At 49.3% G+C, this 15,265-nt stretch overlaps 1 protein-coding gene across 4 annotated transcripts in view; it reads right to left on the bottom strand.

The window, feature by feature from the left end:
* The window catches only part of TDP1 (tyrosyl-DNA phosphodiesterase 1), a 67,871-nt gene extending 53,249 nt beyond the window's left edge, over positions 1-14,622 (bottom strand). Inside the window, exons 1-4 of one of the 4 annotated variants that reach the window (XM_085889743.1) lie at positions 14,524-14,622; positions 12,050-12,201; positions 11,354-11,820; positions 7,424-7,467 (exon numbers count right to left, since the gene is read on the bottom strand). In XM_085889743.1, coding sequence (XP_085745869.1) covers positions 7,424-7,467; positions 11,354-11,820; positions 12,050-12,141 — 603 coding nt within the window. In that variant the 5' untranslated portion in view covers positions 12,142-12,201; positions 14,524-14,622. Of the gene's footprint in view, positions 1-7,423; positions 7,468-11,353; positions 11,821-12,049; positions 12,202-13,726; positions 13,898-14,357; positions 14,381-14,523 lie in introns of those variants that run through there. The other 3 variants (XM_085889742.1, XM_085889744.1, XM_085889741.1) reach the window with 3 other exon arrangements.
* Between the last annotated feature and the right edge of the window lie 643 nt (positions 14,623-15,265).

The raw sequence follows: 15,265 nt of genomic DNA on the forward strand, positions 1-15,265 counted from the left end.
CAAGAGCTTGTGGCTTTACTTTATTTCCACACATGCCATAACCTCCAGGATCTCTTAATTCAAAATTTAAACTTCTTTGTTGACTTCAGCAGTGATTCCGACTGCCAAAAAAAATGGAAGTATTCATTTGTCCAATTCGGACATTGCCTCACATTCTGGATCATCATCATTGTTTTATGGCCGTTTCCATGCTTGCACCTAGCCGCGGTTCACCGAATGGCTGTTTTCCAGGCTGCACGATCCCTTGCTCGCCCTCTTGGCCTTTAACTCTAAGATCATCTCTCAGCAACACATCCCATGTTTTCCTCAGATGGCCTCGAGCTCTCCTTCCATTCACATTCAGATCCATACACCTCCTCACACAGCTGCTCACCCCCGTCACTTCCACATGTCCAAACCATCTCAACCTACCCCAACACATAACCTCACGAATGCTTTCTACACCTAACCCATCTCTTAATTCCACATTTGATTTCCTATCCTTCAGTGTCACATCACACATCCACCTCACCATTCTCACCTCTGTTCATCCTCCTTTTTGATCATCCATGTTTCACTGCCCTACAACATCACGCTTCGAACGCACGCTCCATCCAGTTTTCCCTTTAATCGGAGAGAGGTCCCTTTTGATGTCAATAGGGGTAACAACTCCCTAAACTTCATCCAGCCACTTCTAATTCTTGCATTCAGTGCTGCTTCCACACCACCACCTGCACCAATCATATCACCAAGGTAACAGAATTTATCTACACATTCCAGAGATTATATCCTCATAAACTAACCTTTCCGCTCTAACTGGAACCACTTATTTACCTGTGCAAACAGCACATTTGAAGTCAGGAACCACCTGCAGTCCACCCCTGATGCCACTACACCTCGTTTGCACCCAGCAGTTACAGGATTTACACAATATTGAATTGATACCTTCACCTTTTTGACAGACAGCACAGGGCCACCTCCCTCTTTTTCCACACCACTAATAAATACTTAGTTACCTCCACCACCGAAGGTTAAGGAGGTTATGTTTTCACCCCTTTCTGTCTGTTTGTGTACAGGATATCTCAAAAAGTTGTTGACGGATCCGGATGAAATTTTGTGGACAGGTTTGGTGTGTGACACGGACGAACCGATTCAATTTTAGTGATGATCCGGATCCAGCTACAATAATTTTTTGAGTGATTCTTCACCATTGAGAGACAGGGCCAAAAATGATGTATAGTATGATATTTCAAAAATGTATTGGGCCCGATATGTTCTCATGGATCAGGCATTACATGGCGGAGGTATGCACTCTACCGAGTGCCCTTCTAGTTTTCACTTTCATTCCTCTGGCCTTCATACCCTCCCTTCCATACTGTATATTTATCCATGACGTCTTTCACACTGTTGGCCATCAGCACTAGGTCATCAGCATACAGGAGTTCCCAAAGTGAGCCTTCTCTAAATCCCTGTGATGTAGCCTCAAGAACCATAATGAACAGGATTGGGCTGAAGACTGACCCCTGATGAACTGAACATCCACTTTCACTTCAAAATCCTCACTCTGCACTCCATGTACCCTCACAGAGGTTTTTGAGCAATCATACATCACCATAACTACCCTAACTAACCAATCCTCCACACGTAACTTTCTCATGGACCATTGCACCTCTTCCTGAGGAACCCGATAGAACGCCTTCTCCAAATCCACAAATATAAAGTAGAGTTGTCTCTTCTTTCCCAGATATTTCTCCTGTAAATGCCTAACTATAAAAAAAAAGCCTCGATCATACCCTAGCATGAAACCAAACTGCATTTCATTTCACATGAAACCAAAACCGGGTGCACGGTGTTTATATAGCTGGCCGATAATCGCTAATCACTTGCCAAGCAACTGTTTTGTTGGAGAGCTTGCTTGAGTGCTTAAGCCACTTGGCAAAAGCTCCACAATTTTTGCACCATCACTGAATATATCGATCAACTTGAAAAAAGTTCAGGGCCAACTTGACTCCATTTGGCCATGCGGTGCCTCGGGCAGTGCTCACTCGCTGAAAATGTGAAATTTTATTTCACATCAAGTTTCCCCTTTTTGTACGCTCTTCTTTCATGATATGATCTGTCACTTCAGCAGAGATAGATACATATAAAACTACAAGGGCAATCGGTGGAGCGCATATCTCCGCCATGCAATGCCTGATTCACGAGAACATATCAGGCCCAATACATTTTTGAAATATCATGTGGGATATCGTTTTGGCCCCGTCTCTCAAAAGTGAAGAATTACTTAAAAAATTAAAAGAAATTAAAAAAAATGGTCATTGTCACACACACAACCTGGACAACACCAAGTTTCATCTGAATGCGTCCACAACTTTTTGAGATATCGCGCTATATATCGGTTTAGTCTTATCTTTTCAATGGTGAAGAATCACTGAAAGAATTATCAGGTCCGGACTCGGATCTTCACTAAAATTGAATCCATTCTTCTTCGTCACACATCCAACGTGTCCACCAAGTTTCCTCCCAATCCGTCCACAACTTTTTGAGAAATAGTGCTACATATATCGTTTTTGGCCCTATCTCTCAATGGTAAAGAATCAATTTTAAAATTCCAGTAGCCGGATCCGGATCTTTTCCAAAATATAATTAGTTCGCCCTTGTCACACACCCATCACTGAATATATTGTTCTCCACCAAATTTCATCTAAATTCGTCCAAAACTTTTTGAGATATCCTGCACACAAACAAACAAATGAAGTTGCTCGTTGAGCAAGGAATTGCCCGGAATAACTTTGTCATATCTCCATGATCTCTGAAAAAACAAAAACCTGGAAATCAATTTGGTTCTTATAAGTCGATAGTGCTACTGTTTAATGAGTTATAGCACTTAGTTTGGTCATGATCATAACTTGGAAGTCAATCGGGCTTGAAATGGCGTTTTTTATAGCATTTGAAATTTTTGACCCGACCCCCCCCCCCCGACATTCGACCCCCGACCGCTAAGAAGGGTGTTGGTGTGACACCCCAATGAGACATATGGTTGGATGCAGAATTGGAAGATGCACATTTTGGATTTGGTTTGAAGTCGATACGACCATTTTAGCGGACGTTATTGCGAAAATAAGAATTTCGGTTTTCCGGTGACCTTGACCTTTGACCGAGATTCACCAAAAACGACAAGTGTCTAAGTTGGACCATGGCCGACATCTGTACCCAGTTTGGTCATGATCGCTGAAACGGTGTGGCTGCTTCAGGGTAAACAAACACACAAACAAACAGACAAGCCGGTAGGCGCCATGGGTCGCGGAGCATCCGATGACCTTTGACCCCTGATCTGAGTTAATGTAGTAATAAGTACTTACGAAATTGCAATCGAATCGGTTAACCCGTGTATGAGAAAGGGGGCTTTGAATGGTCATTTTGCCCGAACAATGCACTCAATCGGGCTTGAAATGGCGTTTTTATCGCATTTGAAATTTTTGACCCGACCCCCCCCCCCCGACATTCGACCCCTGACCGCTAAGAAGGGTGTTGGTGTGACACCCCAATGAGACATATGGTTGGATGCAGAATTGGAAGATGCACATTTTGGATTTGGTTTGAAGTCGATACGACCATATTAGCAGACGTTATTGTGAAAATAAGAATTTCGGTTTTCCGGTGACCTTGACCTTTGACCGAGATTCACCAAAAACGACAAGTGTCTAAGTTGGACCATGGCCGACATCTGTACCCAGTTTGGTCATGATCGCTGAAACAGTGTGGCTGCTTCAGGGTAAACAAACACACAAACAAACAGACAAGCCGGTAGGCGGCCATGGGTCGCGGAGCATCCGATGACCTTTGACCCCTGATCTAAGTTAATCTAGTAATAAGTACTTACGAAATTGCAATCGAATCGGTTAACCCGTGTATGAGAAAGGGGGCTTTGAATGGTCATTTTTCCCGAACAATGCACTCATTGACCTTTGAACCCTGACTTAGCCAAGATAGGTTAATATGTCCTGAAGCAAAGTTGTAGTACCCATTGAGTACTCTGTACCTATGAAACCGGAATATATTTGGTAGAGCATCACCTGTAGATGATGCATGCCAAATTTCATAAGCCGACGTGGGATAATGGCTTTCGGAATTGATTTTGCGTGAATGGTACGAATTTTGAAGGTTTTTCAGCTGTTGCTAGGGAACCAAAGCGTCCCTAACAACCATTACAATTTCCAAAGCACTAGGTCATAAGATGTATCTACTACCTGAGTTTGGTCAAAATCGGCCCACGTTTACTACCAATTATGCTGATGACAAACGAACAAACATCCAAACAAACATCTAAACAGACAGAATTACTGACAATAAGGTTCATCTATTTTGGCGACCCAACAGACAGATAGACACAGAATGACACACACAACCGACCAACATAATTGCCGAAATCCTTCACAAGAAAAAGACATCGTGGAGAGCACGATACTTGCACAATCCACCCGCCTCTCCAAAGGTTGCCATGGAGACAACAAATTGTCCATTTCTTTAAGATTAAAATTGACAATCTCAATCAAAGCTCAGGTCAATTGGATGAAAATTATTTTTCAGCTTGAAATCGATTTTGGAAGTTTGACCTTGAGTTGATCTTTGACCTTTTGATCTCAAAAATAGTTCATTTCATACGTCAGTGAAGCACGATGCAAATCCTGTTCAAATTTCAAGTCAATCAGATGAAAAATGACGATTTTAGATATTTGGCCTGAAGATGACCTTTGACCTCAAAATCAATAGGCTTCTCAGTTGAAACTACCTCCACAACTTGGTGAACTTTCATGAAGATCGGTTTTAAATTGTGACATGTAGTTCATTCACAAACAAAATAACAAGAAAAAGATGTGCAGACCACGACACTTGCAATCGGGTGAAAATTGATTATTTTTCAGATTGAAATGGATGATTTTAGAAGTTCGACCTTGATTTGACCTTTGACTTTTTGACCTCAAAAAAGTTGGTTTCCAAATTCAGTGATGCACTATGAAATTGCTGCTTAATTTTCAGGTTAATCGAATGAAAATTGACGATTTTGCAGATGAATTTTGATGATTTTATGTTTGACCTTTTCACCTCAAAAATAGTTGGTTTCCCAATTCAGTAATACACCATGCAGTTGCTGTTTAATTTTCCGTCAATCAGAAGAAAAATGACGATTTTCGAAATTTTACCTCAAGATGACCTTTGACCTTTAACCTCAAAATCAAAAGGCTTCATGATGATTGGTTTAGAATTGTGATCTGTGGGCGATTGACAGACAGAATAACAAAATCGACTGACCTCGTCCCGTCTCGTGTCGCAGCACTCTCCTCCCGTCCCGTCCCGTCTCGTGTCGCAGCCCTCTCCTCCCGTCCCGTCCCGTCTCGTGTCGCAGCCCTCTCCTCCCGTCCCGTCCCGTCTCGTGTCGCAGCCCTCTCCTCCCGTCCCGTCCCGTCTCGTGTCGCAGCCCTCTCCTCCCGTCCCGTCCCGTCTCGTGTCGCAGCCCTCTCCTCCCGTCCCGTCCCGTCTCGTGTCGCAGCCCTCTCCTCCCGTCCCGTCCCGTGTCGTGTCGCAGCCCTCTCCTTCCGTCCCGTCCCGTCTCGTGTCGTGTCGCAGCCCTCTCCTCCCGTCCCGTCCCGTCTCGTGTCGTGTCGCAGCCCTCTCCTCCCGTCCCGTCCCGTCTCGTCTCGTGTCGTGTCGCAGCCCTCTCCTCCCGTCCCGTCCCGTCTCGTGTCGTGTCGCAGCCCTCTCCTCCCGTCCCGTCCCGTCTCGTGTCGTGTCGCAGCCCTCTCCTCCCGTCCCGTCCCGTCTCGTGTCGTGTCGCAGCCCTCTCCTCCCGTCCCGTCCCGTCTCGTGTCGTGTCGCAGCCCTCTCCTCCCGTCCCGTCCCGTCTCGTGTCGTGTCGCAGCCCTCTCCTCCCGTCCCGTCCCGTCTCGTGTCGTGTCGCAGCCCTCTCCTCCCGTCCCGTCCCGTCTCGTGTCGTGTCGCAGCCCTCTCCTCCCGTCCCGTCTCGTGTCGTGTCGCAGCCCTCTCCTCCCGTCCCGTCCCGTCTCGTGTCGTGTCGCAGCCCTCTCCTCCCGTCCCGTCCCGTCTCGTGTCGTGTCCCTCTCCTCCCGTCCCGTCCCGTCTCGCGGCCCTCTGCTCCCCTCCCGTCCCGTCTCGCGGCCCTCTCCTCCCCTCGCTTCCCGTCTTGTCTCGCGGCCCTCTCCTCCCCTCGCTTCCCGTCTTGTCTCGCGGCCCTCTCCTCCCCTCGCTTCCCGTCTTGTCTCGCGGCCCTCTCCTCCCCTCGCTTCCCGTCTTGTCTCGCGGCCCTCTCCTCCCCTCGCTTCCCGTCTTGTCTCGCGGCCCTCTCCTCCCCTCGCTTCCCGTCTTGTCTCGCGGCCCTCTCCTCCCCTCGCTTCCCGTCTTGTCTCGCGGCCCTCTCCTCCCCTCCCGTCTCGCGGCCCTCTCCTCCCCTCCCGTCTCGCGGCCCTCTCCTCCCCTCCCGTCTCGCGGCCCTCCCCTCCCGTCTCGCGGCCCTCTCCTCCCGTCTCGCAGCCCTCTCCTCCCGTCTCGCAGCCCTCTCCTCCCGTCTCGCAGCCCTCTCCTCCCGTCTCATAGCCCTCTCCTCCCGTCTCATAGCCCTCTCCTCCCGTCTCATAGCCCTCTCCTCCCGTCTCATAGCCCTCTCCTCCCGTCTCATAGCCCTCTCCTCCCGTCTCATAGCCCTCTCCTCCCGTCTCATAGCCCTCTCCTCCCGTCTCATAGCCCTCTCCTCCCGTCTCATAGCCCTCTCCTCCCGTCTCATAGCCCTCTCCTCCCGTCTCATAGCCCTCTCCTCCCGTCTCATAGCCCTCTCCTCCCGTCTCATAGCCCTCTCCTCCCGTCTCATAGCCCTCTCCTCCCGTCTCATAGCCCTCTCCTCCCGTCTCATAGCCCTCTCCTCCCGTCTCATAGCCCTCTCCTCCCGTCTCATAGCCCTCTCCTCCCGTCTCATAGCCCTCTCCTCCCGTCTCATAGCCCTCCCCTCCCGTCTCATAGCCCTCTCCTCCCGTCTCATAGCCCTCTCCTCCCGTCTCATAGCCCTCCCCTCCCGTCTCATAGCCCTCCCCTCCCGTCTCATAGCCCTCTCCTCCCGTCTCATAGCCCTCTCCTCCCGTCTCATAGCCCTCTCCTCCCGTCTCATAGCCCTCTCCTCCCGTCTCATAGCCCTCTCCTCCCGTCTCATAGCCCTCTCCTCCCGTCTCATAGCCCTCTCCTCCCGTCTCATAGCCCTCTCCTCCTGTCTTATCTCGCGGCCCTCTCCTCTAGTCTCGTAGCCCTCTCCTCCCGTCTCCCACCAATGCTCTCCCTTTTCTCAAATCTCCTCCCTCCTCTTTTCAAATCATCATATGGCCATCCATTCCTCCATTTGCTCACATAATAGGAAAACTGCCTCCAATGTAATCCTCACCTGTGCAGACCTCTTCAAAGTCCCAAGTAAAGGAGAGAGAATATCTGAAAAACAGGTGCCAAACATCATTATCACGATTTTAATGTTATCTTAACATGGTCACAAAAAGACTGTCAAAGGCGGCAAACACACAAGGGTTCCTGGTTGGTATTCCAGCAAGGCCTTTTTCAGTATGGAACTCATTTACTGCAGGAATATGGTACGTCATGAAGTACGTCCAGAACCACCTGTGGTTAGTAATACTCAAAAGCTGAAACAAAAATCTGAATCAAGCTGTCAATCAAAACATCATCGATTCAACACTTTCACATTTCACAAGTTCAAGCACCCCATGATACCAATCTCGACATGCTACCAGATATTATAACATGTAGTCTCTTTGATTGTGTCCAGATCACAGATTGATAAAATAACGGTTGTTTACAATCAGAGGAGTTTATTATACTCTGGCAGGAGGGCACTGCATAACAATCAATTCACGTGCCACAAAATAACTCAACCTTGAGCCAAAAGTAATCCAGGCCAAACTTATTATTATTATTATTCTGTCTCTAACGGCCACAATTATTCCCACCCACGCTCTTGCAGCAGAGAGAAGTTTTTTGTTCAAGTCTTTCACGAATTGGCTGGCAAGGCCTGACGTTTTTTTTTTTTTTTTGTATACCTTGGTCGAGGCTCGTATGAGAGCTAACACACAACTCACAGCAAGGGGGCATGAGACAAGAGGGGCGGGAGTGGAAGGGACAAAACAGTGGGGAACAGACACATTAGGTGAACTGTGGAAGGGAGAGGGATGGGGATGGGACGGGGAACATGGCGAAGAGAAGATGGACATTACAGGGACTTTCAGGAAGGAAAGCAGGGGAATTGAAGGAAGTGGGCTTGGGTGGATTATCGGGGGTAGAAAAGATCGAGGATTTGGATGGGGGAAGATAAGAGGTGGTGGTGAACAGCTGTTTTGAAAGCCTGGAGGGAAGAATGGGAAAGAATAGAGTGAGGAAGTTTATTCCAAAGGCGGGAAAAAGAGGAATGAAAGAGTGAAGATGAGCAGTGATTCGTGATTTTGGTAGTTTTACCAGAAGGGGTTGTTGGCGGACCTTGAGCGCCCTGTGGAAATGTGGTGGGGACAAATCGCAGAGAGAGCAGGGGGGCAAGGCTGGAGAGGAGTCGGTAGAAGACAGAAAGACCACCGACCAACCTGCGGTGATTGAGTGAGAGGCCCAAAGACTCAGCTTCATTGCGGGAGATGCCGATGATCTTAAATGCCCTGGTTTCGACAGCGTGAAGCCGAGAAAGGTGGGAGGCAGGAGCACCAGCCCAGAGGGGAGAGCAGTACTCCATCAGGCTACGGACAAAAGCTTTGTAAGTGGTCAGGAGCTCAAGAGGGCCGAGGAAGGACTTTGCACGACGGAGGATTCCCAGTCGGCGACTGGCTTTTGAGGCAAGGTTGGAAATGTGACTTTCCCAGGAAAGGTCATGGCAGATAGTGAGACCCAGAAGCTTGAAAGAAAAGACTTCTTCCAGAGGATTGTTGAGAAAGTGGATGGGGGGGTTTTGTAAACGGTCCTTTCGAAGAGACATAGTGAGAGTGTGAGATTTGTCTGGATTGAAAGACATGTTCCACGTGTTGGACCAGTTTGTGATTTTATCCAGATCTGCAGTGAGCGAAGAAGCTGCTGCTTGCCGGTCTGAGGGATGACAGATGGTACGGCAGGGGTGGAGTCGTCGGCAAAGAGAAATAGAGGATTTTCCAGAGAGTCGGAGAGATCATTGATGAAAACCAGAAAAAGAACAGGGCCCAGAACGCTACCTTGAGGAACTCCAGCCTGCACAGGAAGAGGGGATGAAAGAACTCCATTTAGGGCCACACGTTGACTGCGACAGGAGAGGAAGTCTGCGAGCCATGAGTGGAGATGGCCTTGAATACCATAGGAAGAGAGTTTGGTGAGTAGGGCAGGGTGCAAGACTGTGTCAAAAGCACGTGATATGTCCAGGGATACGGCTCGGATTTCCTGTCTGGCATTGAGGACCTCCATCCATTGATGGGAGAGCAGAAGCAGCATATCCACGGTCGAGTGACCTGGTCTGAAACCAAATTGATGATTGGAAATCAAGCCATTGGAGAAGAGGAAGGATTTAATGTCTGAAGCGATGATGGATTCCATAACCTTGCTGATGATTGGGAGAAGGCTGATTGGTCTATAGTTACAGGGATCTGTTTTTGCACCTTTTTATGCAGGGCAGTGATGTTAGCAGATTTCCAAGCAGATGGCAGATGACCTTGGGCAAATGAGAGGGTGAATAGAACAGAGAGAGGGTGAGCAAGAGCAGAAGAGCAGGCTTTGAGGACACGTGGGCTGATGCTGTCTGGACCGGTTGCAGAATCTGACTCGAGGCTTGAAAGCAAGCTCTCCACCTTGTCAGGAGAAAAGGATACAGAGTCCAGGGACAGTTGGGTGCGACTGGGTAAGGTGGGTAGAGAAAGTGATGGGTTTAGGACACAAGATTTAGCTGCAAATACCGAGTTTAGACATTCAGCTTTATCACGTGTGGAATCAGCAGTGCGGCCATTTGAGGTAAGGTTTGACTAAGTAGTTAGGACAAGAATTTGTAATTTGGCCATGGTGCTGACTTATGCCGACAGACAGGAAATCCAGTTTAATGTCCATCCAAGGGACGACATACACATTGCTTAACCACCCTGCCTGTGAAAAAGGGCCGACATTCGAACTGGGATGAAACAGGGATGACAGTTTGTAGCTGGGCCGAGATTTAAACCCAGGACAGACAGCTTAGACTTAGAGGCAAGTGTGCCTACCTCTAGGCCACCCTGCCAGCCCCGGTTCGTTATCATACTAAAATACACAATTTGGTGTCTGTCTGCATGTCTCTGGCCGACGCATTCGGTCCTTACTTATCTGATGCGCGCGGCTGGTGGGAGATGGTTTTTGCGTCAGGTTATCCATCCATCCATCAGGACCATACTCTGTACAGAGTGTCGGTGCTGCCGAAGCAGTCTCCTGGGATATTGGGCGCAATCCTGGATGGGTCGCTATTCCTACGCAGGATACTCGAATGGCTCAATCATCCCAGCATGCTGGAACTCATTTTGCTGACCTCAGAAAGATAACAGGCGGAGTCAACCCCACCTGGTATTAATTCAATGCCCGAGCAGGATTTGAACTCCTGACCCGAGGATCCCAAGCCCGCCACCCTAACCATTCAGCTAACACAAGGCATGCCAATTATCCAATTTCAACCCAACTTGCTCGGGTCACTCAGGGTCATGAGACAAAGGTTTTGGCCACCAACGCCCCCTCCCCACCCTCCATGGTTCCAAAAGTGGGGCCAATGCAATTTATTTTGAAAGTGTGTACCTCGAGTGGTGGTCAGAGAGGGTATTACGAGTGACGCTTCAGAAGCCTTAATTGCATTGCCAGTAGGAGGCCTTAACCTTATTTTCAGTCGCTCACCTATGTTGCTTTAGACCTGACTGCAAAACATCCGTAAGAATTCTGGATCTTCACCAAAATCAAATAACTTTGCACTTGTGAAACATCCAACATGCCCAGCATGTTTTGTCTGAATCTGTAACTTTTTAAGATATCCTGCTCACAGACACACAATCAGACAAACAGACAGGGGTGAAAACACAACCTCCACCCAACTTCGGTAGTGGATTCAACAACAACGATAATATCAACAACAACAACAATATGAACAATAATTGGCAATAATAAAGAAAATAGCATGCCCCCCCCCCCCCCCCGCCCTGGCCGCTCCCTGTGGGAGCAGGTGTTTCTCGTTTTTGCAAAACCCAAGTAAAATTAAAGTTAAGCGAAGGTTAAGTGCCACCGCAGACAACACTTGCATCGATCATCCCGATACGCATTCAGAAATGGACACATTCAGAAAAGAGTGCGTCCGTACCTGTCAGGTGCAACGCTCCAGAGTTGAAGAACCCTTCAATTCCTTCCACCCTGGTGAGGAAGAAGTTGAACGGTGCACCACGTTGTAAGACGTCACAAACGTCCTCGCACGGGGAATGCAGAAGAGAGTCTTCGTGTCTACGCTCAACAGAAGTCACCTTCGTCACCTTGAGATCCCTTAGTTTTTTCCTCTTCTGCTGCGAGCTTTTTACGGGAGGCTCGACGTCCGACTCGTCGCTGGCCGACAGGTTCCACTGCGAGTCTCTGTCTCGAGGCAGCCGCTTGCGTTTCACCTCATCATCGGACTTGCGTGACCCTCTCATTTTAGAAGAGTCCGACGTACCGTCCTTCACTTTGATCGCACCAGACGTAGTCTTGGACGCCACGACGGTGTCCGTCTCATTTTCATCAATGAGCGTTTCGTCCGAATCCGAGACTTCAGACTTCTTTTTGGGTCTCTCGTGTCTGCTTAAAAACACACACACAGACCACGATCTCTTTACTTGAACCAGGAGGAAAATCACTGACGTTGTCTCGGACACATTTCATTCATCGCCATTCAAGAAACAATTAATGCTCAAAGGGATAACGCTTGTCAAGCCGTGTACACGGTTCGGTTCTTTGAGTGGCAGATATTGTTCTAAAGAGGGTATCACGTACGTCAAGGTGGAACCTCACTTCGAGGACAATTACTTACTTCTCAATGGAAGGCCGTTCACTGGAGGTCAATGGGACGTCTACTTCATCCTCACTGCTCGAGATGGACCATTTGGCTTGGGCAGAAGCCATTTCTCATCACAGACCACACATCCCCGGCAACGGCAGCAGTTTCAACGAGAAATGTTGAATCTATGAATGATGGTAAGTCAGGGGGGTTGGGTAGCGTGGATAAAATACTGTATAATGAGTCGTGGATAGGGGAGCCTGGTAGCGGGAGAGTATAGTGGTGTACGTGAGGAATGTTGGGTCGGGGTGGAGGGGTGTAGTGAGGGTGAGATATGTGGAGCTTGTGATGGGGTGGGTGAAAGGGTGGGTGGGGGGGGTGAGGGTGAGATATGTAGAATTTGTGACGGGGTGGATGTAAGGGTGGGTTGGGGGGGTGAGGGTGAGATATGTAGAGTTTGTGATGGGGTGGATGTAAGGGGGGTGGGGGGTGAGATATGTAGAGTTTGTGATGGGGTGGATGTAAGGGTGGGTGGGGGTGAGGGTGATTTTTGTAGATTTTGTGATGGGGTGGATGTAAGGGTGGGTGGGGGGTGAGGGTGGGTGGGGGTGAGATATGTAGAGTTTGTGATGGGGTGGATGTAAGGGTGGGTGGGGGTGAGGGTGATTTTTGTAGATTTTGTGATGGGGTGGATGTAAGGGTGGGTGGGGGGGTGAGGGTGAGATATGTAGAGTTTTTGACGGGGTGGATGTAAGGGTGGGTGGGGGGTGAGGGTGAGATATGTAGAGTTTGTGATGGGGTGGATGTAAGGGTGGGTGGGGGGTGAGGGTGATTTTTGTAGATTTTGTGATGGGGTGGATGTAAGGGTGGGTGGGGGGTGAGGGTGAGATATGTAGAGTTTGTGATGGGGTGGATGTAAGGGTGGGTGGGGGGTGAGGGTGAGATATGTAGAGTTTGTGATGGGGTGGATGTAAGGGGGGTGGGGGGTGAGGGTGAGATATGTAGAACTTGTGACGGGGTGGATGCAAGGGTGGGTGGGGGAGTGAGGGTGAGATATGTAGAGTTTGTGATGGGGTGGATGTAAGGGGGTGAGGGTGAGATATGTAGAGTTTGTGATGGGGTGGATGTAAGGGGGGTGAGGGTGAGATATGTAGAGTTTGTGACGGGGTGGATGTAAGGGGGTGGGGGTGGTGAGGGTGAGATATGTAGAGTTTGTGATGGGGTGGATGTAAGGGGGGGTGGGGGTGAGGGTGAGATATGTAGAGTTTTTGACGGGGTGGAGGTGAGGGTGGGTGGGGGGTGAGGGTGAGATATGTAGAGTTTTTGACGGGGTGGAGGTGAGGGTGGGTGGGGGGTGAGGGTGAGATATGTAGAGTTTGTGACGGGGTGGATGTAAGGGTGGGTGGGGGGTGAGGGTGAGATATGTAGAGTTTGTGATGGGGTGGATGTAAGGGTGGGTGGGGGGTGAGGGTGAGATATGTAGAGTTTGTGATGGGGTGGATGTAAGGGTGGGTGGGGGGGGGGTGCAAAAGGAAGAAGAGTAAAATACACAGTGGGGTGTTTTGGCGGCTAAAGGAGGTTACTATGTTTGTGTGCACACGTGTGGTGTGGGGAACGAGGAGGGGATTTCACCACAGCGATCAATGTTGCGGTGAAGAAGAAGAAGAAGAAGAAGAAGAAGAAGTGTACTCTGTGCCGGATCACGTGTACCTGAACGAACTCCCCCCTCTCGAGGTGAAGACGACACCGACACGCTTCGCTGGATTGGGGATTCCGAGCTGGCCAACACTTCTTTAATCACCTCACTGGGCCATTTCTCTCCTCCGCGCACTTTCGTCATACGACGTGCGGTGTCGTGCAGTCATACGTCATACGACGTGCTGATATAAAAGATAAATGTTTCCTCCCCCCCCCCCCCCAAACGTGTTGACGATTGTTTATTTTCTTTCAATACAGAAAATGAAAATCTACATTTACAGAGAACAGTAAACTTCGTTCAGGTGTTAAATTTATCAGCACCCTATTTCGGACGGTGTATTGGTTACGCGCCGCGTTAAAACAAGACTCCTCTTCCGGCGCTTGATTCGCCGAAAGGTGGTCACGTGCTCGACACGAATTTGATTCACCGAACTGACGAGTTTGACCCTCGTCAAAAACGTCACCGCGGTGAGCTCGAGATCACGTGACCGACGCCATCTTGGACCTCCGTTGGCACCACGTGGCTGACCAGAGTCGCGGATCCGGCTCGTTTTGAACGCGCGTCACAGATTGAAAAAGCCAAATAAATGTTAAAATGCCATTTTGTGCGACAATAAAGTTGAAATGAAAGCGAGAGAAGAACCTTCAGAGTGTAGGCTTTATTCCACTTGATTGAAGCCGCTTCTACGGGCACATCAGGGAATACAGGTGCAGCTCGGAGTACATGTGTAGCAATGTATACACGTGCAGTAGATCACCGCAAAATAAATCAGTATAAGCACGGAGTCCGGCATACTCTCAATTCTCACCATTCAACGAGCACCAAGTGATCCGCCGCCGTAAACGACAATGTCCCAGGGACAATCCCCCCGACCGTGCGGAATCTCGGTTTTATCTATCCCGTGCACGAGCCGCGTGACACGTGATCACGCGTCACGTCCCTCAATTCACCACATTCTCCCCGTCTTTAAAATGTAACTGGAGGCCCAACTAACGCACCATGATTACCTCAGCGCTACAGGAGTATACATTTCAAGCAGCGCGATCTATTTAAACTACAGAAGCATACATTCCAAGCAGTGAGGATTATTTTGAGTTGTAGGAGCATGGTAATGAGCATCGATATATTATGTAACGAGCATATAGGAGCATGAGCATCGAGGATGCCGATAATCCCCTTTACAGATCGAGTCGGCGAGGGGGTTTTATCCGTCGACCTCTTCGGGAGTAAATGGCGGTTTCACTTGAGAGAGGCTTCCGATCCTCTTGGTGAGCCTCGACTCGTGCCGGAGATGACTCCCCGATCGCTCTCGGGTGGAACGCGGCAGCTCCGTCACCACCATTCCCGGGTGGAGTTACTGGGGGGGGAACACCTGGGGAGGGGATGTCAGAGGGAGGAGTACCAGATGGTGGTGTACCTGCGGGAGGAGTACCTGAGGGAGCCAAATGGCGAACCGACACAGTGGTCTCCCTGCCATCAGGAAGTCTGACATGAGCATACTCTGGATTAGCATCGATGAGTTCGACCTCCTCCACCATGGGTTCATACTT

This window comes from Eptatretus burgeri, chromosome 7 (assembly GCF_056783735.1).
Source record: "Eptatretus burgeri isolate ZD-2024b chromosome 7, Ebu_testis_v1, whole genome shotgun sequence".
Taxonomy (NCBI): domain Eukaryota; kingdom Metazoa; phylum Chordata; class Myxini; order Myxiniformes; family Myxinidae; genus Eptatretus; species Eptatretus burgeri.